General features: G+C 60.3%; 3 protein-coding genes across 7 annotated transcripts; all 3 read left to right on the top strand.

Moving 5' to 3' along the window:
* Positions 1 to 397: 397 nt before the first annotated feature.
* FAM3A (FAM3 metabolism regulating signaling molecule A) lies at positions 398 to 7,674 on the top strand. Of its 4 annotated transcripts, XM_041740633.1 has the most exons (11): positions 398 to 548; positions 710 to 898; positions 2,308 to 2,421; positions 2,958 to 2,981; positions 4,709 to 4,832; positions 4,959 to 5,017; positions 5,526 to 5,576; positions 5,903 to 5,987; positions 6,064 to 6,190; positions 6,731 to 6,825; positions 6,940 to 7,674. In XM_041740633.1, the coding sequence occupies exons 1-10, from the start codon at positions 536 to 538 to the stop codon at positions 6,797 to 6,799; spliced, it is 855 nt and encodes a 284-aa protein (XP_041596567.1). In that variant the 5' UTR covers positions 398 to 535; the 3' UTR covers positions 6,800 to 6,825; positions 6,940 to 7,674. The 4 variants fall into 4 exon arrangements, with proteins under 4 accessions (XP_041596567.1, XP_041596566.1, XP_041596568.1 ...); XM_041740632.1 differs by lacking the exon at positions 6,731 to 6,825; XM_041740634.1 differs by lacking the exons at positions 710 to 898; positions 6,731 to 6,825.
* Positions 7,675 to 11,782: 4,108 nt separating this feature from the next.
* On the top strand, positions 11,783 to 15,672 carry SLC10A3 (solute carrier family 10 member 3). Of its 2 annotated transcripts, none has more exons than XM_041741851.1 (2): positions 11,783 to 11,860; positions 13,861 to 15,672. In XM_041741851.1, exon 2 carries the CDS (start codon positions 13,999 to 14,001, stop codon positions 15,430 to 15,432), a length of 1,434 nt encoding a protein of 477 aa, XP_041597785.1. In that variant the 5' UTR covers positions 11,783 to 11,860; positions 13,861 to 13,998; the 3' UTR covers positions 15,433 to 15,672. The 2 variants fall into 2 exon arrangements, with proteins under 2 accessions (XP_041597785.1, XP_041597784.1); XM_041741850.1 differs by lacking the exon at positions 11,783 to 11,860 and adding an exon at positions 11,868 to 12,534.
* Positions 15,673 to 16,105: 433 nt separating this feature from the next.
* On the top strand, positions 16,106 to 17,192 carry UBL4A (ubiquitin like 4A). The gene is made up of 4 exons (XM_041741852.1): positions 16,106 to 16,266; positions 16,424 to 16,529; positions 16,683 to 16,897; positions 17,007 to 17,192. The coding sequence occupies exons 1-4, from the start codon at positions 16,219 to 16,221 to the stop codon at positions 17,115 to 17,117; spliced, it is 480 nt and encodes a 159-aa protein (XP_041597786.1). The 5' UTR covers positions 16,106 to 16,218; the 3' UTR covers positions 17,118 to 17,192.
* Positions 17,193 to 25,781: the final 8,589 nt, after the last annotated feature.

The raw sequence follows: 25,781 nt of genomic DNA, 5'->3' as shown, positions 1-25,781 counted from the left end.
GTCCCGTCCTCTGAGCGCCCGGCGGCGGGGCCCGGGCGGACGGCGGGGGTGGGGTCTGCGGGCCGTGGCCCCGCCCGGGCCGCCATTGCCGGGCCTGCCGGGCAGCGCTGCGCACCTCCCTCGCGTCCTCTCGCCGAGCGCAGCGGGGCGGCCGGCCTGACGGGGCTGCCCCAGCCCAGCTTGCGCCCGCCCCCACGGCGGGGCAGCGCTGCACCAGCCAGGCCTGCGGGGTGACGGCCGGCCCGAGCCCAGGGCCCCCCTCGGAGGAGGCCCGCGTCCGGGAGAACCGCCTTCACTTCCCCGCCCGGAGGCTCCGGTGGGCACGACCGCGAGCCGACGGGTTCCCGAGGACCGTCCTGTCCTGGCAGCGCCCCTGTGCGCGTGCCCGGGGGCCTGCCCGCTGCTGGGCCGAGCTCGCGGCGCAGCGATCGCCAAGCCCCCGCTCATCCCTGGGTCCCACCCAGCGCTGCGCTGCTGCTTTGCGGGCCCCGGAGCGCACCGTCCCCAAGCAGCGCACCTGCCGGCGACAGCGGACATGAGGTTGGCAGGTGAGTGACTTCCACGGCGAACGGGAGGCAGCTGGAGAGCGGACCGCACTGGAGGCCCAAGGGGCCGCGGCGCCCGGGTGGACCACGGAGTGTGGGTTTGGGAACGGAGGGCGCTGCTCACACGCTCTCTGTGACCTTGAGCGAACCCGTTCACTTCCCAGGACTTCCACAGCTGGGAAATGAGGATTCCCGCAGTCGGTATTTCCCAAGCCGGGTAACCGGCGGCTGTCTGGAAAGGAGGACTTGTGGGGAGGCTCCTGGGAGCGCGGCGACGAGGTGGACAGGGGGGCGGGGTGTGGCGGAGGGGCGTGGTCTCGGAGAAGCCGACCGGAGTGGCTGGACGGGGCTGGGTAAGAACCGGGGCCAAGCCCGGCCGCTCCACGGCCACAGACGGCTGGGCTAGGGAGGGACAGGGGCGGGGGGCGGGTGGACGATGCACACCAAACTCAAGAATTGCCGGTTTGCGCCTGCTGATGTTGCACTTCGTAAAACGTATCCCAGTAGAGCTGACCCACGAGGAACTGGCTGCGAGGATGTGGCCTCAAGATCAGTGACGGCTCAGAGATCTGGGTGGCTCAGTGATTGAGCTTCTGCCTTCCGCTCAGCTTATGATCCCAGACCCTGGGATCCAGTCCCGCATCGGGCTCCCCACAGGAACCCTGCTTCTCCTCTGCCTCGGGCTCTGCCTCGGGCTCTGTGTCTTTTATGAATAAATAAATAGAATCTAAAAAAAAAAACTCAATGAGGGCTGGAGCGAGAAAACCCTCACTGCTCTGTGGGTGAATTCAAGGCTGGGAGCAGAGGAGATCACCTATAGGGAGAGCACATTGCACGCAGAGAAGGCAGCCTGGGATGGAAGCCAGGGCACATCCAACTTTTCAGAGGAGAGTAGAGGAGGACGATGTAAGCAAGGAGGAAGGGGAACTGTCCACCCAAAGGGGTTAGAACCTGCTGTCACAGAAGCCACTAGGGAAGTGTTTCCAGCAGGAGGACCTGCGCAGCCAACAGAGAGGTCAGGAAGGTCAGGGCCCACAGGTGACCCAGGGAGTTGGCCCCAAGAACGTCAGACGTGGCCTTGGCCACATGCTGCTTCACTGGGGTGATGGAGACAAGGCCACACTGGAGTACATTGGGAGAGAGTGATGGGGAGACTGGGAGCAGCAGACGGAGAGGAGAGGGGTCAGTGGCTGCATGGGGATGTGACTAGAGGAAGGGCCGCTCCTGTGCTTTCTTAAAATGGGAGGTGTTGCAGGTAGAGGCGAACGAATGAGAGAGGACGGTGATGGCTGGGAGGAGAGCCTGGGGTCCAGCTCACAGCTTGCACTTTGTAAAACGTATCCCAGTAGAGCTGACCCACAAGGAACTGGCTGCGAGGTAGGGATCCCATCCTCCGTCCCAGCAGGACAAAGAGAGGACAGGCCACGTGGGATCTGCCTAGGTTGGTAGCCACAAAGGCAGGAAGTTAGGGGGCTCCTGAAGGATGCTTGGTGCATCTCAAGCAGTGAGGTCTGGAAGGCTCCTCCACATCTGCCACAGAGGACCAAGCCAAGAGCCCTGGATTCAGTGTCCCCCTTCCACCTACCTGGGAGCTCACATCCCCCTCTTAGTCCGGCTGGACGGTGCCTGGCAAGTCGCCACCTTCCTGTTCTCTGCTCACTTCTTCCCAAGCGGCAGAGAGACTCAGTCCTAAGAGGCCCCAGGGTCATCCGGGAACTCACTGGCAACCGAAGTGGCCTTGCCCCTGTCTGTCTGCCTCCAGGCCCCCTCCGCATTGTGGCCCTGATTGTCGCCGTGGGCCTCACCTGGATCGTGGTCAGCATCCTCCTGGGTGGACCTGGCAGTGGCTTTCCTCGCATCCAGCAACTCTTCATCAGTGAGTGTGGGACACTTCCTTGCTCTGCTGTGGAGGCCACCAGGGTGGGCACTGCAGGCCTTTGGTCAGAGGCTCAGAGTGCGGTGGCGGTGGCCTGAGTTTTCTGTATCCTGGCAGGCCACGTCTAGCTGCCCCCAGTCTGCCTCCTGGCACCCGGCCTGGTCTTCCCCCTCCCACCCTGTTGCATCAGCTGGGAACTCCCATCCCTGCTGAATAGGACTCTGTGCCTTGTTGGAGTCAGAGTCTGAGTGAGGGACAGGGGGGTTCTGCTGAGCTTTAGGGACGGCGACATCCCAGCTGTTCCCTGCAGGCCTCAGTGGACTCTGGGATGGGGAGGGCACTCCGTACCTTGATGTTAGTAGCACTTTGGCCAAGTACTGTTGACAGCTGCACTTGACCATTTTCCTGGAGCAGGGGCTTGCGTCTGGCTTAGGCCCTGGGCCCTGGGCCTGACTGGCTCTCCACGTTGACTTCATGGTATGGGGCCAGCCCCTGGAAGCCTCCACCCTAACACAAACAACTCTCTGTACCCACAGGCCCAGACAACTCAGCGACCCCAGGTAAGGCCCCCGGCACTCCCCCGCCCCGCCCCGTACCCAGCCCTCACACCGCCTCTGCTCTCCATTCGTCCCTCCCCACACTGGCCATCACAGCCCACTGGAGCTGCTGGCATGCTGTGAACCTAGAAAACTAGTTATCTGCTGTCAGGATACACTGATGAGACAAGTGTAGAATAGACATTCCCTGGGAGGAATAAAGAGGTCACCGGTCCCCGCCAGTCTGAAACCCAGCAGGACCAATGCCATCAGGATTCAGGGCCCGAGAAGAATCATCTGGGCCCGTGCCAACCCTGCCCTCTGCAGCCACTGCTCTGCCCTCATAGCACTCCTTGCTTCTTTCCGTCCTGTTTCTGTCCCTGTCGGCCCACGATGGCAGCGTTGCTGCCGGTATAAAATCCTCAAAAACCTTGTTGTTGTATTGTGCGATTCATGAGGCGCTCAGCCGTGAGACAGGAGGGCCCTGCAGCTCTCTCGTGGACGCTCCCGCTCGATGCCCGGCCCTCCAACCACAGCCTTGCTCTTTTATCCAGAGCCTGCTTTCTCGCGTTTCACACTAGCGCTAGACCGAGTGTTTTCCAAGTGTTCACGTTCTGGTTCCTCTGTGCTTGGCAATTCTGTTTTCAACGGCTCTTCCTGGGAGCAAGCGGGAGAAACCAGGCTGCGCCCTCAACGCTGCGTGGGGAGGTGTCCTCACCTCACCTAAATAGCCAAGTTCCGCACTTACAAGTCCCGTTCTACACGGAACATTGGAATAGGATGTGGCCGAGTCGTTGGCCCCCTCCTGACAAGGCCCGCCTTGTCCGTCCGTGTTGTGCCGGCAGTCCCGTGAGGCAGTCTCGGCCTGGCCTAGCTGCCCCTCGGAATCCTGCAGCCATTTCCCACGTGGGGGACCTGTAACGGCAGCAGCCCCCAACACCCGCGGTGAAGATCTGTCTCCGTTTCCTGGGGCAGCTGGGATAGCCTACCACACACCGGATGGATTAAACGCCACACATTTCTTGTCTCAGGAATGTTCGGGAAGCTGGAAGCCTTAAATCTAGCTGTTGGAGGGTCACAGCCCCTCTGCAGGCTCCAGAGGAGGGTCCTTCCTGCCTCTTCGGGCTTCCGGGGGCCCCAGGGGATCCTTGGCTCGTGGCTGCATCCCTCCCGTCTGCGCCTCTGTCTGCGCCCAGTCCTCTCTGTCTCGGTGTCTTCTTTTCTGCCTCTTATAAGGACCCTTGTCATTGGATTTCGGGCCACCCTGATCCAGGATGAGCTCATTTTAACAAATCTTATCTTTAGTGACTCTATTTCCAAACAGGGTTATATGCGTAGGTGCTAGAATTAGGACCTCAACACGTGTTTCGTGGGTCACAGTCCAACCTGTGACAGAGGCCACCCTCCTCCTGCCCTGCCACCTCTGCCTGTGGGGGTCAGGTGCTCTCCTCGTCACCGCATTCCTGCAGTCGCCCTCCCAGCTGCTCCCTTCCCCACCTCTGCTCTGTTCCTGCCAGGGCCACAGCCAAAGCCAGCCTTCCTACCTCTTGTCTCCCGCCAGTGGCAGAAAAGCCCCCCTGAGGTCCTGTTGCCTTGCCCTGAGGCCAGCCCCAGGAGGATGCGGTGTCAGTGGAAGTATCCCTGTTCTGTGGCCACTCTTACCCCCTGTGGGCCGGTCCTGACCTCCCCCCTCTCAGATCTCAGGTGACCCGGGGCCAGGCCCATGCGTCACCCCTGCTGTCCCTGCCCAGAGCCACGAGCCCGGAAGTACAAATGCGGCCTGCCCCAGCCATGTCCCGAGGAGCACCTGGCCTTCCGCATGGTCAGCGGAGCTGCCAATGTCATCGGACCAAAGATCTGCCTCGAAGATAGGATGTGAGCTCTGTGGGCTGGATGGGGGATGCCGGGGCGGGGGGGACCAGAAGCTGGATCTGTGAGGGAGAGTGGAGCGAATGTGCCATCTGAGGGCCCTGCCTCCCCGCTCCCCGCTCCCCCCGCTAGGCTCATGAGCAGTGTCAAGGACAACGTGGGCCGGGGACTGAACATCGCCCTCGTGAATGGTGAGTCCCTGTGACGTAGGATCAAGGTTCAGAGCACAGAAGCAGAGCCGGGCCGTGACCTGCCACCCTGCCCCCGCCCCGTGCTCTCCCCGTGAGCAGGTGTCTGGATATTTGCCTTGGTCTTCCCTCCGCCTCCCTGCTGGGAATGCCCAGGGAGGCCTGGGAAATGGTCTGTGCCAGCAGAAGCTTCCCCAGAAGAAGTGACCCAAGAAACAAAAGCACAGTATCCCTAAAGAACCAGAAGCTTCCAAGAGGTTGGAGGTGCTTCCTAGGGAGCCCCCTGGAGAGCCTCAAATGGCACACAGAGCCGGCACAGCCTTGGGTGGGCTGCAGCTGTCCGAAGGGGGCACAGTGGGCATGAATATGGAGGCGTGTCTGAAAAGCTTCCAGAAGGTCTATACCAGTGGCCACCGCTGTGTCCTTAGCTTCACCTCAGGGGGCTGAGGTGGTAGGGTGGAGCTACCCTGGCGGCTCGCCCAGCAGGACCCGTCTCTCCCTCTCGACCCAGGGGTCAGCGGTGAGCTCATCGAGGCCCGGGCCTTCGACATGTGGGCAGGAGGTGAGTGGCCGCCATGGCCTCCTGCTTTTTGCCTGTGCTGCAGAATGACCGAGCATCTCTCCCCTGAAGCGCCGCCCTCTGTCCATTCACTGTGGCTTGAGCACTTGCCTGGGTTTTGGAAAGGCAGGGAGAGGGACAGGCGTGTGGTCAGAGGGATGGCCCTGGCCTCTTACACCAGTCGGTCCCTTCACTTACTTGATGACCCTTGGTGGGTGTGTCCCTGGCCCGATCCCTGCTTTAGTTTCCTTGTTTGGAGAACGGGTTGGTGGGGAAGGGGTGCTCTGTGGTGCCTGACGCTCCGTGTTCCATGGGACCCGTCGCCCCAGATGTCAATGATCTGCTGAAGTTTATCCGGCCACTGCATGAAGGCACCCTGGTGTTTGTGGCATCCTACGACGACCCGGCCACCAAGTAAGTGATTGCTAAGGCCAGCCTCAGCCTCACCCTCCCACGGCGACTGCTTCTATCTCTTCCTTCTGTGTGGCAGGATGAACGAAGAGACCAGGAAGCTTTTCAGCGATCTGGGCAGCAAGAACGTGAAGGATCTGGCCTTCCGGGACAGCTGGGTGTTTGTGGGGGCCAAGGGCGTGCAGAACAAGAGCCCCTTTGAGCAGGTACGGGCGCAGAGCCTGGCACCCCCACTTCCCAGCCCAGACCAGTAACTCGGACCCCTCCAGGGTCTGTAAATGGCAGAGCTTTCACGGTGGCAAGACTCACAATTAGGAAAGCTTTCTCCCACACACCCTCAAGACGCTCGGTCCTGTCCCCGCTCCCTGCCACCCAGTGCCCTGATTCACACTGCACTTCCTTGTCTCACCAGCCCCTGCTGCCCTCTCACCCCCTGCTCCTCCAGAGCCACACTTGTCAAGCCCCATGTGAGGGGCTGGGGAGCCCCAGGCACCATCCTCATGCTTGGGAGCCTGCTAGCCTGGTGACAGCCACGCTGCCCCCTCAGCCCCACCCCCCACAGCAGAACCAGGCAAATAGGCTGTTCCAGTGCTTTCTGGAAGGCGTTTTTTGTGCTCTGTCACAAAAGAGCAACTCAGCACCCTGAGAATACATGCTCCCTCAGGCCTGGTTCTCCCTGAAGCTTCTAGCGCTCCCGGAGGGCCAAGTAGGGCAGGAACGTACGCGGTCCCTCCTTACCTTCCCAGTGTGTGCCGTGCTCACACTCCACCCGTGAGGGACACAGGCCTGTGCGGCGATCGCCGTTGTGTGGATGAGAAAACTGGGTGCTGGGGCAGACAGGGTGAGTGCCCCGGGCCTGCAGGCTTGCGTGACAGCAGCGCAAGGGCACTGACAGTGCTGCCCGTCCCTTACACCCGAGGGCTGAGCCATGACTTCCGCTCCCCAAACCCCACAGCACGTGAAGAACAGTAAGCACACCAATAAGTATGAAGGATGGCCCGAGGCGCTGGAGATGGGAGGCTGCATCCCGAGGAGGACCGTGGCCGGCTAGCTGGCCGAGGCGAGGACCAGGCTGAGGGAGGCTGCGTGTGCCAGGGCCAGTGCACGGCTGAGGCCTGAGCCCACGCCCAGCCGGGAGCACCGTCCTGCTCCACCACATCGGGGCTTCGAGGCAGTGACCGGGGACCAAGTGTGACAGGTGCTGAGGGCTGCAGGGGCCAGCCCCGGCTCACTTTGCCAGGGGAAGCCGGGTACCCATCTCCTTTGTCCAAAGCTGCTTCCCCGGGGGGAGCCCTAACCTGATCCCCAAGCCCCCGCAGCCACGCACGAGGGCCCGGGGTGCTCGCCCGCCTCGCTGCACAGACGTAGCGGCTCTGCGGCAGGTTGGGACATCTTCCAGAATCTCTCCATCCCAGAGCCACCCGCTGCTCTTTGGGCTGATCCTGTTTCCAGTGTGATTCCTTCCGATGCGCCACACCCGGTGGCCGTGTCGGGAAGGCGGCCGACTGCCTGGCTCCTGCCTGCTCCTGCCCGGCTCCTGCCCGGCCCCTGCCCGGCTCCGCACGGGAGGGGCCTCGGCGCCAGCAGTGAGCCTCATCACCATCCTTAGCGCAGCAGACGACGGTTCCTGCAGTTTGCCGGGGGGCCCGCCTTCTAGATGACCTCTGAATAAATGAGTGGCCCCAATGGAGTCAAGTGCGTTCAGTGGGGAGCGGGGTGGCGTTGTCCTGGCGGGGCGGGACATTTCCTGGAGGCTTGGCGGACCTGCTCCCACAGCCATCGTTTGCAGGGCTCCTGCCACGGACGGGCACGGGGACACTCCCCAGCTGGCATTCCCACAGCCTTGCCCGGGAGAGAGGCCTTTGCCCTCCAGGGATGCAGGAGACCCACCAACTCCCTCAGACACCTCCAAGGCCAGCGGAGACGGGGGTGAGGATTCCCACCGACCCGGGTGCTCCCCCGCTCCCCACAGCCTCCCCCAAGAGCTCGGGGTCTACCTGCAACACTTTGGCTTCCAACGCCTTAGAGATCAGGAGATCAGGGCTTCCGAGCTCAAGTGATACAAGCTTCTTGGCATTTCTTGAAGATTCTGGCTGTTTCCCTTCATGAAGTGGGAAGCAGCAAGAAACCAGTGCTGCAGGAGAGGCACATCCAGGGGCAGAGGGCCGGCCTGCGGTCAGAAAAAGGAGGCAGGCCACTTGGAAGGCCCTCGATGTGGGGAGTCCAGTGCTGCCAGCGTGTGAACGAAGTGTCGAGAAAGGAGAGTATCGAGGGGGGAAGCCGAGGAGGAGTGAGAGGCCCAGGGCCCGGCCGGGAGGAGAGGCTGCAGGCATGACGCCGGGCCCCCAAAGGTCAGGGACGCGGAGGCACGAGGAAGGCCCAGGTGCTTACCCAGGAGCTGGTGGTCGTAGAGGTCAAGTCCCAGCCTCACCCCGACCCAAGGGCTTTATGCACATTCATTACCTATAGACTTTCTTAGAACAGTTTTAGGTTCACGGAAAGTTGAGCAGAAAGTACAGAGGTCCCACGTCCCCAGCCTACACTGACCCATTGTCATCACCCAGACTTGAGTTGATATTCGAGTCCCCTCCTGTATTACGCAGTCTGTGGGTTTGACAAACGGTTAATGACATGTGTCTACGACTGCGGAATCCTACGTGTATTCCCTTTTAAACCTTTTATTATAGAACATTTCGAACGTCCCCCGAAGTTACAACAGTACCTACTGGGCCACAGTGACCACCATGTGGCCACTGTTCCATCTGCACCCCCCACGGCACCTCTCACCTTAATGCTGCCACTGTCATCCCGTCACATGTTCCCTCCCCTGGCCTCAGGATGACCCTAGCAGGAAAGGCCTCTCCCCATCCCCATTTATGGGACAGACCAAAGTCCCTGGCGGGTTCTAAAGAATTTCCCTGGGACCGGAAGGTTAGAAGCCAGTAAGTGGGGTTCCCCAAGGTTGGTAGCCTGTCCCCCGTGAAACAAGCTCACTGAAAGTCCACACTGCGAGGCCGGGAGGCGGGGCCTCCACTGTGCCTCTCACACTACTGCTGCCATCGCCCGGCCTTCCCCAAACCTCCACCACGGCCCGGCTCTGGACTGGGTTACATACTGGGAGCGAAAGAGGGAGCCCCACTGACGGTCCCTAACTCCTCGGGGGGCTGTGCCCTCACCGGGAGTCACCACAGTCACACACATGGAAACAGCAAGCCAGCTCTATGGTCCACTTGGCCCAAGCCGGGCTAGGAAGCCGGTGGTGGTGTGGCGCGGGCTGCCCGACCTTCCCAAGCAAGTAAAGCTTTGTCCTGCGTCCCCGTCCACCAGGGAGGTGCCCCTACCCCCCCCACCACCACACACACACCCTCTACGAGTTCTGTCACCTTTGGTCATGGGTGCCAGGATCCCAACTCCAACTGACTTAAGCAAAAATAAGTAATGACAGAGGAGGGGGCCCTCAGCGGTCCCATAGGGGACCCCAATGCTCCCCGGGGATTCTAGCCCCAGTTACGTTATCAGGACATGGGCTCTCTCCGTTTCTTGGCTCTACTTTTGCCTGTATTCGCTTCATTTTCTAGCATGCTGTCTCCCCCACGGAGGGGGAGCAATAATTCAGTGAAGAAAGAGCCCCCACCTTCGCGACAGTCCTCGTACAGGGCCCTGGGAACGGAGTCTCGTTGGTACAACTGCATCTGGGCCGATCCTTGTATCGGCGTGGCTGGCTCTGACTGGCTACCCCAGGCGTGTGCCCACCCCGAGGCCCGTGTGGGGTGATCCACAGGCAAAGCTTGTGTACTGAGTGTGGAGGAGGGTCGGTTCCTGCCACCAAAATTAAGGTGCTGTCACCTGATGCTGGGCAGGCCAAAATGACAGTTGTCACTCCTTCTCAGTCAATACCCAATGCGTTCCATACTTACCCTCATACAGAACGTGCCCTCCGTGTGCCGATTATCACGTAGAACTCCTGGAGACCAGGATGTCAGCGTATGTCCCAGGGTCACCACTGTGTCCCTATTCCGCGGTCCAGTGGCAGGTCGGCCTTCTGAACTGTGTCTCGGTTCAGGCTGTCACCATCATCTGTTCTCTATGTTCCCTCTGTCCAGATGACTTTTCTTCTGGAAGTGGGCATCCTTGGCTGGTTTGTAGAGCCCTTCCTCCTCCTCCGGGGTAAATGATTAGTCCCCTAAACCAACTAGGAACATTCTCTTCCCTTTAATTTTCACTGTCCTTTTTTTTTTTCCTGAAGGGGCCCCCGAATTTGTGCATGCCAGACACCTCAGCAGCCCAGTGTGGCTTTTCCGGGAGGGCAGAGGCGATTGGCAGTAACGGGGAGCAGCCTCCTAAGTACATTTGCTCCCTTTGACCCCTGGCACCAGTTTCCATTTAGCTGATTACAACAGAAGTTTGTGCAGGGCCAAGTCTTCAGGGTTGCCTTCCCCAGCTCTTCCGGGTGACCCATTCCCCTCTCCACGTGGCCCTAGTAGCTGGTCCTCACGCAGCCACACCCGCACTGCTCTTTTGCAAACCGCACTGTTCCTTGCTGCGCTGTGCCCAACGCAGGCCTCTCGCCCGTGCCAGGCTGCTTCCGACCCCCCCCAATGTCATTTGGCAGGGGTGGTAAGGGGGATGTTCTGAGACCCAGAGTCCACACACACCGATGGGTTATGCCTTACCTGCCCTCTGAGGCTACAGAAAAGCCTAGAACTAGGGCCTTGACTGTGTTCATCACCTACATCAATCAGCGTCTTGCACATACTCCCCCGCTGCGTGTCTGTGTGCTTATGTATGACATGCACGTATTCCTGTGAACTTCATAAAACAATTTTTTAAGATTTTATTTATTTATTCATGGTAGAGCAAGAGAGGCAGAGACACAGGCAGAGGGAGAAGCAGGCTCCGATGCAGGACTTGATCCCGGGACCCCAGGATCACGCCCAGGGCTGAAGGCAGGTGCTGAACCGCTGAGCCACCCAGGGATCCCCCATAAAACAATTTTTTTAAGCAAAATATGTCTAAGGTTCATCTAATAGGCTTTTACTAGTTATTATGTGTCTGAAAAATGAAGTACGCTGCACGTGCTAATTTGTTTCATTTTCGGTCGCAGGGAGGCGTCTTCAGCCCCTCCCGCGGGCCAGTGCCTGTGACTCAGGACCACGAGTCCCCGTCGCAGCCGGGACAAGGTTTTGCCGAGCAGCGGGCGGCCACCGTCCCCGCGGGCGCACTGCGGGCACCTGCCCTGCGGCCGAAAGGTCGGGACATGCCCGTCCCCTTACACTGAGCCGTCGCTTGTCTCCCCGTGTCCCGTCCACACCCCCAGCGCCTGTGTGCACAGCTCGTGCCATCTGTTCGCATCCCTTTCGGGAAGGCCTGCACCCGTGCGAGCGGCGCCAGTTGGGAAAGGCGGACACGCCCACCCGTGTGCCCCGGGGTGGGAGACCCTCGGTCAAGGCCGGAGCGAAGGAACGTGGGCCGAGGCGGAGCCCGAGCCCGGGCCCCCGGCCCTGCTGCCAGCTCAGCCGGTGCCCGCACCGTCCCGCGGCTGTAGAGCGCGCACGACCGGCGCCGCGCCCCGGAACGCCCCGCCGCGCGAGGGGAGCCGGGCGCGCACCCCACCCCGACCCGGAAGGCATCGAGCTCCGGGTCCCGACGCTTCGCTCCCGCAGCCGTCACATCCGCTCGGGACCGGCCCCCGCGGCGAGAGGTGAGGCGGCTCCCGCGGGGGGCGGGGCCTCGGCGGGGCGGGGCGGGGCCTCGGCGGGGCGGGGCGGGGCGGGGCCCCGGGGCGGGGCGGGGCGGGGCCCGGCGGCCCAGGTCGCAGGCGTCCGCCGCCGGGCAGGCGCTGGCCGCGGCGCCGAGCTCCCGGGCCTAGGCGGCAGGTGAGAGCGTGGGGCCGGAAAGGGCGGGCGGAAGGCGGCCTCCGGCCCCAGCCCGGCGCCGTGCTCGCCTGCCCGGGCGGCGGGGCCCGGCCGGGGACGGGCGCAGCCGCGGGGCCTGGGAGTGGCGTGAGGGCCCCGAGCGCGATCCGGGGACCTCGGGGGCCGCCCGCCCGCCCGCCGACCGCAGGACGGCAGCACGAGCCCGGCGGCGGCGGTGCGGCGCTCCCTCCTCGGTTCGCGCCCCGGCCCCGTGCCCAGCCCGGCGACTTCCGCACCCCCGGGCGGGGAGGAGCCCCGGGGCCGGCATGCCCGCTGCCCTAACCGCGAACGCGCGGCCGCGGTGCCGGTGCCGAAGCGGCCGGCCCAGGGTTCCCTCCCTTGCCTGGGGGTGGATCGGCTCAGACTCTTCCAGCCCCCGAAGCAGAACCGGTGTGGGATCTGGGCCAGAACCCTCTGGCAGTGACTCAAAGCCGCCAGCCGTACCGCAAGGACAGGGTGGATGGCCCCTAGCCTCCTCTCCCTTCTGAACTGGTTCTCACCACCCCGGCGGCTTCAGGCCCTGCTGCTGTCATCTTTTCCCTGTGACTCCCCTCCGCTTTGCTTCTCATTCTCCCTCTGGTTTGCCTGCCTCCCTCTTCAGCGGTGGGATGCTAAGCTGGACCAAGGCCTCCCGGGTAAGTGACCCGAACTCCAAACCAGCAGAGGCCACGGCATGCGGGCGTGGGAGAACTTTCCCAGGGCTGACCTTTTGGCTTAACCTGCCCTCCACCCCCTACTTCCCCTGCCCTCCAGTCTCACGTGAGGTGGACAGGACCAAAGACTGATAGGATCCGGAGAGGCAAGGGCCTCCTCCAGCACTGGGACACTGCAGATAAGCACTGTGCGGCAGCCACCAGTGGTGATGACAAACCGCTGTGTCCCCATCCTGGTGGCCCCAGGCCCAGCAGCTGATGGTGGCTGCCCAGATTGACAAGTGGAAGCAGACGAACCTCTGAGGCACCCTCCCCACACCACAAACACTCATGGTCCCACCGGAAGTTCTGGACTCTGGTAGAGCCACATGTGAGCATGGGGAGGAGCCCCTGGACCCCAAGCAGAGCCTCTCACATGTGACACAGTGCTTCTAGAAGCTCACATTCCAGGGGCTGCCAGGGGAGGCAGAGCTCGGACAGGAGGAAGAAAAGCACGCAGCAAACACGTGGTCCCATCTGAACCCCCCTCCCACTTCCCCTTCGAGCAGTTTCCCTGGGAAGAGAGGACCTGCTCCCCGCCCAGGACCCCTACCGCACACTGTCAGCAGGCAGCGGAGGCCAGGTAGCCACAGCAGCACCATTCACCACTGCATGGCGGTGCTACAGGTCATCCCCCGAGGCCTCCGGCCAGATGGTTACCCGCTGCCCACACTACCTTGCCAGCTGCCTTCCGCCTGGCCGAGGACACCCAAACGCCCTGCTGGCCTCTCACAGCAGGCCCAAGCCAGGGTGTCAGCGGCCTTCAGCACCCAGCTCTCAGCAGGCTTGTCTCCTTGCCATTCCCATGCAGCCTTTCAGAGACGTCATCATGACTGCAGTGTCACTGTGGCCCCTCTGTGTCCTTCCCTCGGAGCCCGTGGGGGGCAGGCTAGTGGTGACAGGACTGGAAAGATTGATCTCCTCAGTCTCTCGGTATCAGAACACTGGTGCCTGTTGGCTATGCCGGAAAAGGACAGGGAGAGGGGCAGGTGCCAGTGGCCTGACCTGGAGGTCCAGTCTGCCCGCAGCCCCTCAGGGTCAGGGATGGGAAATGAGGCGGATGTGCTGGGATAGGGGACAGCCAAATGGCTCTCAAGGGCCAGCACAAGGCACTGCCTTTCTGTTCCCGGCTTCGGGGCGAGGGGCTCTGCTGGGAGGCCGACGGGCTCTGCTGGGGCTCCCAGCCACGGGCTTGCGGATCCCATTGCTTCTGCATTCAACAGGTGCTCACCCTTACCAGCCACTTTTCTGTGTCCCTTCTCTCCTCAGGAAGAGCTCTGCCATCTGGGAACACAGCCCAGGGCCACGCCCAGCCCATGGACCCTTCTCTGGGCAACCGGACAGCACCAGCGGGGCTGCTCTCCTGAGCCACAGAGGGCCTGGACACACGGTCCTCTGGGAGGAGCCATGGTGTTCAGGAGGGGCAGGGGCAGCTGTCGGTGGTGGCCTGGACTGGGAGTCGGGGGAGGTTACCCAGGCCCCCTAGGCCTGCTCAGGGCTTCCTTGCTGCTTGTCAGCCTGCCTTTGGGGGCCCGGGGAACAGCCAGTGCCAACCTCAGCACAGCTGTGAGCCAGATGGTGCCACTGCCAGGGGGCCGATACTTGAGCATTGGGGACGGCTCTGTACTGGAGTTTGAGTTCCCAGAGGAGAGCGAGGGCATCATCGTGATCTCCAGCCAGTACCCGGGCCAGGGCAACAGGACAGGGCCCAGGCCGGTGCTGAAGGTCACCTCCTTGGACACAGAGGTGCTGACCATCAAGAACGTGAGTGCCATAACCTGGGGCGGTGGGGGCGGCTTTGTGGTGAGCATCCACTCAGGCCTGCCTGGGCTAGCCCCACTGCACATCCAGCTCATGGACCCCCGTGAGACCCCGCCCTTGCTAATTGAGGAACGGAGAGATTTCTGCATCAAGGTGTCACCTGCCGAAGACACCCCCACTGCCCTCGGCACCGACATGGTCCACTTCTCAGAGAACCCAATACTCTACTTGCTCCTGCCTCTTATCTTTGTCAACAAGTGTTCATTTGGGTGCAAAGTAGAACTCGAGGTTCTGAAGGGGCTCCTGCAGAGCCCCCAGCCTATGCTGCTGGGCCTCCTGGGCCAGTTCCTGGTCATGCCCTTCTATGCTTTCCTGATGGCCAAGGTCTTCATGCTGCCCAAGGCCCTGGCTCTAGGCCTCATCATCACCTGCTCGTCTCCTGGCGGCGGGGGGAGCTACCTCTTCAGCCTCCTCCTTGGAGGGGACGTCACCCTGGCCATCTCCATGACTTTCATCTCAACAGTGGCTGCCACCGGCTTCCTGCCGTTGTCCTCCGCCATCTACAGCCATCTGCTCAGCATCCATGAAACCCTCCACGTGCCCATCTCCAAGATCCTGGGGACCCTGCTGTTCATCGCTATCCCCATAGCAGCAGGCGTGGTGATCAAGTCCAAGCTCCCCAAGTTCTCCCAGTTGCTGCTGCAGGTCATCAAGCCCTTCAGCTTTGTGCTTCTCCTGGGTGGCCTCTTCCTGGCCTACCGCATGGGGGTCTTCATCCTGGCTGGTGTCAGGCTGCCCATCGTACTGGTGGGCCTCACAGTGCCCCTGGTTGGCCTCCTGGTGGGCTACTGTCTGGCCACCTGCCTGAAGCTGCCAGTGGCCCAGCGGCGGACGGTGAGCATTGAGGTAGGGGTGCAGAACAGCCTGCTGGCCTTGGCCATGCTGCAGTTGTCCCTCCGGCGCCTTCAAGCCGACTACGCCTCCCAGGCCCCCTTCATTGTAGCACTGAGCGGCACCTCGGAGATGCTGGCCTTGGTGATCGGCCACTTCATCTACAGCAGCCTGTGCTCAGTCCCCTGAGGCCGCTGGGTCGAGCTTTCACCACCCCTCGCCCCCCAGCCTCCAGCCACTGTCCCCACAGTTCTTGTGTACCAAAGGCCTTCAGCTCTCATGCACTATGCACTCAGAAAAAACGAAAAAATCCAGGCTTATTTTTTTTACTCGTTTTTTATTCTCCAGCTTTCAGTGCCAAAGAGGCCATGCTGAGTTAGGTAGGTGGGCACTGCTCAGAAAATATATTTCAATAAAAGAGAGAAGCAAGCTGTGGTGTCTGGCGGTCTTTGCCCTCTGGGGCCTGGGGGTGGGGTGGGAAGGCGCGGGCCGGCGTGGAGGACTGGGGTGCAGGACTGGCAACCTCTGCACCACAGTGTCTCAGCCCCCCTCCCCATGCATCCGCTGTCCTGCCGATCTAGAATGGGCGTGGGACGAGGAGGGCAGGGGCCGGGCGGCTCCGGCGATCCCGCGGGGGCAGTGAGCGGGCTTGGCTTGGCGGGGCCGGGCCGGGCCATCATGCGGACTCCCGAGCGCCCGAGGCAGGGCCGCCCCGACCTGGCCCCGCTCGCTCCCCGCCCCTCCCGCGGCCGGCGGCCCCGGGCGTCGGCGACGCGCGATCCAAGGTGACTCCTCGGCGGCGGGCGGGCGGGGCGGGGCGGGGGCGGGGCCTGGGCGGGGCGGGGCCGAGGGAGGGGCGGGGCCGGGCGCGCCCCTCGCGCTGCTTCCGGCGGCGGCGGGCGGTTCCGGCGCGCGCCCGGGGCGGCGGCGCGCAGCGGGGGGCGGTTGGGGTGCGCGCCCGCCGCAGTGGACGCCATGCAGCTGACAGTGAAAGCGCTCCAGGGCCGCGAGTGCAGCCTGCAGGTAGCGTCGCCGGGCCCCGCCGCCCCGCCGGCCTGCGCACTGCCCCCGGCGGGCGCGGGGCCGGGCCGGGCCGGGCCGGGGAGGGGGAGGCCGGGAGAGCCGCCCTCGCGGGGGGGGGCCGCGGACTCAACCCCGCCTGTACCCTCGGCCCGGCCAGGTGTCGGAGGACGAGCCCGTGTCCACGCTGAAGCACCTGGTTTCCGAGAAACTCAACGTCCCCGTGCGCCAGCAGCGGCTGCTGTTCAAGGGCAAGGCCCTGGCAGGTACCCGGGAAGCGGAGCCGCCCAGGGAGCCCCGCAGCTTTTCGGGGACGGGGTGCCTGGGCCGGGTGACGGATGGGGCGCTGGCCGAAGCCTCCGCGGACGGCCGCCGCAGACCCCGCCGCGGGGAAGCCTCCATCAGTCTTTCTTTGGCAGATGGGAAAAGACTCTCGGATTACAGCGTGGGGCCCAATTCCAAGCTGAACCTAGTGGTCAAACCTCTGGAGAAGGTGTTACTGGAAGAAAGCGCCGCCCGCAGACTCGCCGAGGCGCCGCCTCCAGCCGCCCCAGCCTGGCAGCTGGTCTCCAAAGTCCTGGCCCGCCACTTCAGTGCGGCGGATGCCAGCAGAGTCCTCGACCAGCTACAGAGGGTGAGAAGGGTAGCCGGGGGCATCCCCGCCCAGCCGCGCCCATCCCCTGCCTCCGGCACAGTGCACCCCCAGCTGCACCCCCTGAGTCCTTCTGGCCTTCTGTCCGCAGGATTATGAGAGGTCCCTGAATCGCCTGACGCTGGATGACATCGAACGCTTGGCGAGCCGCTTTCTGCACCCTGAAGTGACTGAAGCTATGGAGAAGGGGTTCTCCAAATAAGATCCTCAGAGCGTGGGGAGGAGCCTGGCCAGGCTGCAAGCTGCATGTAGCATTAAATGTGTTCTCTTGTTGCAATTTGACTCATAATAATAATAATAATAATAATAATAATAATAATAGCAGGTACCTGGGTACCCATACCTGGTTCTTGCTAGGTGCCAGGTACAGCTCAGAGCATTTGACGTGGGTTTGCTCCCATGCCTCCCGCAAAAGGTTAGACAACGAGGCACCCAGCAGTGAGGTGGGGGAGCCACCATCTGAGTGCACTCAGCTTCTAGAAATGCCTCAGGGTGCAAAGGAAAGAGGGGGCTGTTTGGTCGGGTTCCAAGGGACGGCCTTTGGCATATCATGTTTAGCGCACTGACAATCAGCCTTCCAGCACCTCCTCTTCAGGCCTGAAAGGGGAAGCAGCTGGGCCCTGCTGCCCAGTCCCGTCACCCGACCTCTGACAGGTTTGGCATTGGTGGATGCCAAGTGACAGCCAAACCCTGGGCCCCCTCTCCCGGCTGCTGCGGCCAGTGTGCACTTGACAAGGGAAAGCAGGTTGGGGGGTCAGGGACCTCTGCAGTATGACCTTAGGCAATTCCTGGTGCCACGTTGGTCCCTGGTTCACTCTGCACAGTGGGGACCACTCTTGAAACCTCCCATTTCCTTCATCCTTACCCAGCCCGGGTGACAAGTCTGCAGCACCCGTCCCCTGTGATCCATAAGCACACAGGCCAAAACCCGATGAGTGGCCAAGCAAGCATGGCCCAGAGGGCGATTCCTGGCCCTTCGTGTCACAGCTCTTTGGGTTCTCCATTTGCTTGTGTCCCTCTGGGCGTGGGCATTTCTCACCTCTTAGGGATGACAGGTGACTGAGTCGAGGTCGCTCAGCCTTGGCCGGGCCCCCACACCCTGCGTTCACCCACAGTGTGGAAGTGGGCCCTTCCCCTGCCACATGGATACCACCTTTCACGCCACACACTCTTCACGGCCTGAGAGGAGGCGTCAGAGTGCTGGGGCGGGGGGCATGGGCTGCCAGCACCGATCCTCCCACCTCGCCTGGCGCGTGGGCACTAGAGGTCATCTAGGCGCCTACTCCCTGGCGGGGGACACCTCGGGCTGCCCTCCCACCCGGGCCTCGTGGGCAGAAGACTGTGAACAGGGGAACGCAGTGCCCGGCCCCCGCGCCCGGGAGCTGATGTGTCTGCCAACATACAGGACGCTCGCCCGTGCGCTCATTTTATTTTGAGTCCGGAGAATTTTTGTTGCTCCAATTCTGAATCCCACTGAAGGTGAATGTGAGACTGACTTTGATCCAAACGGAACTTTGTTAGCCAGGCAGCTTTCGGTTTCCAATGGTTGGTCGGACCATGAAAGACATTGGTTTAAACAATAAAGGAAACACTGGTTCACAAAACTGAGAAGTCCCGGGGTCTTGGCAGCAGAAGGACCATTTCACCAAGTACCCAGTCTCTTCCTACCTCCCGTCGCGCTCGGAAGTGTCCCCTCCGTCCCGGGCCGCTGCCTCAGGATCAAAAGATGGCTCTTGGCAGTCTCCCTGGTTCACAGCCAGCAAGGTTAGGCCTCCCGTCCTGGAGTGTGGCTCCTTCCTCTGATGCCCCAGCAAATAACCGCTGGCCTCTTACTGGTCGGAATCAGCTCATGCTCCAATCACTTTGGCCAGGGCTGCGGTGGGTGGTGGGCCGGAGGGACGGAGAGGGCGATTCTCTGCAAAAGCCAGGACTCAGTGGCGACCCCAGGCAGCAACCGTTAGCTGCAGGGGAGCGACACACATGGGCATCCGACAGGCCCTAGACACGGTCGTCGAGTCCCTTGTGCCAGCGCCTCCTGGCCCACGAGTGACAAGAACCCTCTGGTGATGAGGAGCCATCCACGGGCCACTTGGACGTGGAGGTCAGGATGGACGTGGAGACAGGAGTGAGGTGTTCAGGGTGTGCTGGGAGCCTGATGGGAGAGCTGACCGGGCCCCCCGCCCGGCCAGTTCCAGAGCGCCGTGCAGCCTCTACAGTGACCATCAGGACTTAGGTGGGCACAGGATGTCCCAGAATCTCTGAGGGCGGATGAGGTGGCTTCCCCGGGAGTGCAGGAAAGAGAAGAGAGGACTGGGCCTGGAGGCAGTTTGCCTGCTGGGGACACGTAGAAGGCAAGGAGCTTCCTGACACTAGGCCACAGGGGGGGCCCGTATGAGAAGCCAAGAGCACCCCTCCAGAAGGGGGCGGGTGTCTGGTACTGCCAAGAGGCGTTGATAACAAGAAGGTCGTTGCTGATGTTGGGGAGCAAGAGGTGGCGGCAGGGTGGGGAGGGGAGGAGGCGGTGACGGGGCCCCGGGACCCGCGTTCTGGAAGCTTGTCTGCGCAGAGGCCGGTAGCTGTGGCTGGGCAGGACGGGAAGGCTGGGGGGGGGGTGCTGTGGGGCTGGGAGTGGGAGGCGCGGGCGCAGGGGGCCTGTGCTGTCAGGAGAGGAGCCGGGGAGTCCTGCTGAACCCCTGCGAAGCCCCTGCCTCGGCCCGCGCGCACCTGCAGGCTCCGCTGCGTCCGCCCAGGAGGAGGGAAGGGGCCGCCCGCTGGGCTTCGTACCCTGGCCACTGCGGCCAAGGCCCGCTGCCTGCCCCAGGTCGGGGCGCGGTGGGGGCGCCGGTGTCGTCCTGCGGTGACACCAGGGGAGCACAGGAGCCCTGAGGGGCCCAGCTCGAGGGGCCTCTCAGACAGAAATGCTCTGGCACGGGGCTCCGATGCCTGTGGGGCCCTTTCCCAGGGGGCACATGGGACTAGGGGCAGATCCAGGACGGCGGCCTTTGCTCCGGGGTGGGGCTCACGGAGTTGGAGGTACCCCAGCAACTGGGCGGTCCCCACAATTTGCTGGCGCCTTCAGGCTTCCTGCGCAGGCCTGGCCAAAGCCCTGGGCCTCGCCAGCTCTGGTAGGTCCAACAGGGGTGCAGCTCAGCTGGGCCAGGCGCTCCTGGGACTAGATCTGACCCTGTGGCCAGCCCCAGACCTCCGGGCCCCAACAGCCAGCCTTGCCCACCTCCCGGCTCCCGGGGAGCCGCCCTGTCTGCACGCCCCTTCGGGGTTCAGTCCTCCTCTGCTCCTTTGCTGGTTTCCTCCCCCCATACACCCGACCTCTTAATGTGGGGTGCTCCAGGGCCCTGTCCCCAGACTACTCCTCTCTGTGTCACTCCCCACGGGAGCTTGCGCACCCCCGTTCCCATTTCTGTGCGTCACCCCCTCTCTGCCGAGCTCCACACCGCATCTGTAGGGTGAGGCAGCTCCTGGCCCTCTGGCCGACACCTCGTCCATCCCTTCAGTACTCGTTCCTGAGCACCCAGCATGGCCCAAGTGCTGGCAACACGGGCCCCGGGAGACGCAGGGCCCTCCCCCGTGCCCTTATGGCAGCCCCTCAGCAAGCACGTTGGCCCCACAGCCTGCCTCAGTGGATGGCAATAGCGCGCAGCCAGACTTCCCAACAGGAAGCAGGAGACCACCGTTGTCTCTCAAAACTCTCCCTTTTTGGGGGATCCGTGGGTGGCTCAGCGGTCTAGTGCCTGCCTTCGGCCCAGAGCAGGATCCTGGGGTCCTGGGATGGAGTCCCGTGTCCCTGCATGGGGCCTGCTTCTCCCTCTGCCTGTGTCTCTGCCTCTCTCTCTCTCTCTCTCTCTCTGTGTGTCTCTCACTAATAAATAAAATCTTTAAAAAAAACTGTCCCTTCTCCATAAGCAATCAAGCAACAATATTTTTGAAAGAGTCCAAAGGGCTTTCCTTGTAGAATGTTCCAGAGTCTAGATTTGCCTGATTCCTTCCTCGTTAGATTCAGCCTAAGCGCTCTGACAAGCTGCTGGGTCCTTTGCCCTCCCCACTCCAGCAGCTCCAAGAGGCAGTGGGGTCAGGCCTGCTGGGGAGGCTCAGATTGGTCACATGGTCAAGACCCTGTCTGTCGAGCCTCGCAAAGTTGCGTTTTTCTTTCCTAAAGCACAAGTAGTCTGGGGTAATGCTGTGAGGCCATCTGTGGGGGACTCTCTTAGTCCCCAACAACCTCAGTCTAGTGGTTTTCCTACGCAAGGATGAATCGCCCCGACGGCTCCACGAGGGGGGCTTGCTGATGCTTGCTTGCTTCCTGTGATTATCAGTGGGCAGCATTTCTCTTTCAAGAACTTTCCTTTTTCCCTGCTCTCTTTTCTTCATTATCATGGTGGGTGCATCAGGTTTCTTTTTTATTTTTTTTTAAAGATTTTATTTATTTATCCATGAGAGACACACAGAGATTGAGAGAGAGGCAGAGACACAGGCAGAGGGGGAAGGAGGCCCCAAGCAGGGAGGCCGACGTGGGACTCAATCCCGGGACTCCAGGATCATGCCCCGGGCCAAAGGCAGGCGCTAAACCGCTGAGCCACCCAGGGATACCCCTTTTTATTTATTTATTTATTTATTTATTTATTTATTTATTTATTTATTTATTTAGGTTTCTTTATTCGACAACTTAGGGGGCACCTGGGTGGCTCAGCCAGTTGAGCATCTGCCTTCGGCTCGGGTCATGGTCTCTGGGTCCTGGGATCGAGCCCCACGTCCGGCTCCCTGCTCAGCCAGGGGGTCTGTTTCTTCATTTCCCTCTGCCCTTACCCTGCTGCTTGTGCTCGCTCATTCTCTCTCTCTCTCTCTCTCAAATAAATAAATAAAATCTTAAAAAAAACCCTTAGAATCTAAAAATATTGTTTTGGGGGCAATTTTATTGGACTATAGTGCATTAATCATGAGTGTACAGCTCAACGGAATTTAAAGTAAATACACCCATTTTCTGTCCCCCCCGGATCAAAATATAGAGCATCGCCAGCACTCCAGCACCTTCCCTGGCGCCCCCTTCCCAGTCACGCTCCTCCCTGAAAGGTCTAATGTCCTTTCGGATAATCACATTGTTCTATGTGTGGTTCTTCCTACTTGGTTCCTGTGTCCTTTGCCATGCCTCATCCTTTTGGGTTTTAAGCCAAAAAAAAATTTTTTTTTAAAAGTAAGAAAGTTACTTTTTGGCACTGCAAAGTGCTCCGGGCTTATCTTGTATTTTCTCCTGCCCCGGCTCTGCCATCAGCCATTTCTCCAAGAAACTCTGGTTCCTTTTACTAGAGGATGGTACTGAGAAGCCAAGGTTTAGGTGTAAGGTGTGTTCATTGCTACCGAAGTGCTGCTGCTTCTAGACTCTTCTACCAGACAAAACTAGGAAATACATATTTCTGAAGTTCACACCACAATCCTCAATTCCAACCCAATATCACAGTCCTTCCTCACCTTCCACGGTGAGAATTCTGGTTCTTGACAACATCAATATATTTCTCATCTGATGCACCAGATAGTCTACCTGGAAGTACACCCCAAGTAGCTTTGCTGTAGCCTCATCACCATCATTTCTGACAGCAAACCTATGAAGAATAAGGTTGATTCTTTTGTCCTTAGAATATAGCCCATGAAGGGATGTACAAGCAAAAAGTTGAGTTAAAAGTCACCTGAATTGGGGCACCTTGGTGGCTTGCTCAGTTAAGGTCTGCCTTCAGCTCAGGTTGTGATCCCAGGGTCCTGGGATCGAGTCCCACGTCGGGCTCCTTGCATGGGGCCTGCTTCTCCCTCTGCCTGTGTCTCTGCCTCTCTCTCTCTCTCTCTCTCTCTCTATCTACCTATCTGTGTGTCTCTCATGAATCCACCCTCATCTGAAGGCGGATGCTCAACCGCTGAGCCACCCAGGCATCCCTGAATTATTTTCTCTGTGTATCATTTCGATATGCAGTTAGGCTAATTTGTTTTGTTTTGTTTGTTTTCATTTGGTTTTGGTTTTATTCAATTTTTTCATTTGATTTTTTTTAAGATTTTATTTGTTTATTCATGAGAGACACACACAGAGAGGCAGAGACACAGGCAGAGGGAGAAGCAGGCTCCATGCAGGGAGTCCGATGCGGGACTCAATCCCGGGACCCAGGGGTCACACCCTGAGCTGAAGGCAGATACTCAACCACTGAGCCACCCAGACATCCCTGATTTTTTTTTAACTCTTTCAAATGTACTTTTTGTCCAAAACCAAAACTATACAAAATGGTGTGATCCAAGAAATCCTACCCCATCCTAACCCCCATAGGTGACTATTTTCATTAGTTTCAGGTTTCTCCTTCCTTTTTTAATTCCTTTTTTCTTTTTTTTAAATTTCTAATAAGTGTGTGTCTGTTTCCTTTGTGCTTTGCCTTTTTTTTTTTTTTACACAACAATATATCCTGGGAATAATTTCATTTTTCATTAGAGATTTTCCTTCTTTTTTTTTTTACTGCTGCCTAGGACTATTGTATGAATGCCCCATAGTTGATTTCACCAGTTCCCTGCTGATGGGCATGTATATTTTGTCCATTAGTTTTCTAGGACTAATTGTGTTACAGTGAGTGATTTTGTGCATATGTTGTTCCATATTTGTGAAGTAGCTGCCTATATGGAGGATTTCTGGGTCCAGGCAGTGATGACTTGTGTTTACTTAGGACTGTCTTTCATTAAACAAACAACAAACCACCTACCACAGAAATTGCACTCATGGGGGCGCTGAGGTGGCTCAGTCAGTTAAGCATCTGCCTCTTGATACTGTTGATTTCCACTCAGATCATGATCTCAGGGTCTTGACATCCAGCCCCACGTAGGGGTGGGGGTTCCCCGCTCAGCAGGGAGTCAGCTTCTCTGTGTCCACACCTCCCCCTGCTTGGGCTCTCTCTCCCTAAAATAAATAATCTTTAAAAAAAGATACTGCATAGAACAACAACAAAAAAAGGAACCAGAGAGATATATGAACGATATAGAAGAAAACAAGATTATCATTTCAGATTATGATGAATGCTATGCAGTAGAGTGAAATGGGCAAATGTACTGAATGGTACCTGGGGATAAAATATTAGATTGATGACCCAGAAGGCCTTCTTTTGGCCTTAGAATATAGCCCCTGAAGGGATATACAAGCAGAAAGATGAGTTAAAAGTCACCTGAATTGGGGCACCTAGGTGGCTTGGTCGGTTAAGGTCTGCCTTCAGCTCGGGTTGTGATCCCAGGGTCCTCGGATCAGGCCCTATGTCGGGCTCCCTGCTCATCAGGGAGTCTGCTTAAAGGCGACACTGGAGTCAAGATCCTAATGACAAGGAGGAGCCAGCTATGGGAAAGTTTGTGGACAGAGTCCTCCAAATAGAAGACAAAAGGCAAAGAGGTAGGGGTAGGCCACCCTTGGTCAGGAGCAAAGAAAAGGCCACACGGGGTATAGAAAATGTGGGAGCAGACAGCTGAGGGTAGAGGATGGACAAGCTGGGAACTCGGGTCACACAGAGTTGGGGTTTTTTGGAGATTTACTGATTCATTTTTGAGAGGGGGTGGGGCAGAGGGGGGCGGAGAGAGAATCAGAATGGCAAGCGGACTCTCTGCTGAGCCTGGAGCCCTCCGCCGGCTGGATCTCACCACTCTGAGATCATGACCTGAGCTGAAACCATTTAACCAAGTGAGCCACACAGGTAGCCCCCCAGAGAGATTTTCTAAATGACATCAAGGAGTTTAGATGTGATTCCAAGGGTAATAGGACATCATTCTAGGATGTTAAACAAGAATGCAATGTGCTGTGATTTATATCAAAAATTAAGAGGCAGGGCAGCCCCGGTGGCGCAGCGGTTTAGCGCCGCCTGCAGCCCAGGGCGTGATCCTGGAGACCCGGGATCGAGTCCCACTTGGGGCTTCCTGAGTGGGGCCTGCTTCTCCCTCTGCCTGGGTCTCTGCCCTTCTCTCTCTCTCTCTGTCTCTATGAATAAATAAATAAAATCTTTAAAAAAATTAAGAGGCAATTCTGTTGTGTAGAAAATAGGCTGTAGAGGAGCAAAAATAATAGAAAAGAGGTCAGGAAGCTGTTGAAGGAACTGAGGGAAAGATCGTGGCTTCCACTCGGGGCTTGCAATGGAGAGGGGTGGACGCGGTCGCCTCCAGGCTGTGTGGAGGGGCCGTCCAGCAGGATGATACAGGGCCGCCGCGTGTCCCCCGTCCTGATTCCCCAGGAGGAACACAGAAAACGGACGCAACACTCCGCCACGGCCGTCTCGTGTCCCTTTACACACCCGTTTTGCCGGGCAGGGGCGCGCAGGCGGCTGGCAGGCGGGGGGCGCATGCGACCCTTGGCCTGGGGCGCTGAGGTTCGGGCCCCCGTCGGGGGTAGAGCGTCCGTACAAACCCCAGAGCCCTGAACGTGCTGGCAGGTCACCGTGGGCCTCCGGGGGAGGGGGGAGCCCCAGGAGGCCTCCGACCGCTCAGGGGGGCACCTGCCAGCCCCCTGCACAGCGCTTGCTTGGGGACACTGCACCCCAGGAAGGGACGGGGACAGGGGGGGCAACGGGCCCCGAGCCCCGCGGGGAGGGCAGGCGCCCCGGGGCCGCGGCGAGCGACGAGCGGCGGGGCTGCGGGAGGGAGCGCGGCGACCCCCCGGCCCCCGCTGCTGCCTCCGTTTGGCGGGAAACGGCCACGCGCCTGTAGCCCCTCGGGTTGGTGTGCGCAGGCGCGGGGCGGGGCCGGGGCGGGGCCGGGGCGGGGCCGGGGCGGGGCTGGGGCGGGGCCGGGGCGGGGCTCGGGGGCCGCCTCAGTCCGGCGCGGCGGCGTCGAGAGCGGGCGGGCGGCGCGGCGT

The sequence above is a fragment of the Vulpes lagopus genome, chromosome X, assembly GCF_018345385.1.
Source record: "Vulpes lagopus strain Blue_001 chromosome X, ASM1834538v1, whole genome shotgun sequence".
Taxonomy (NCBI): Eukaryota; Metazoa; Chordata; class Mammalia; order Carnivora; family Canidae; genus Vulpes; species Vulpes lagopus.
The sequence above is the reverse complement of the archived record's forward strand: the minus strand, read 5'-3'. Positions and strand labels throughout refer to the sequence as shown.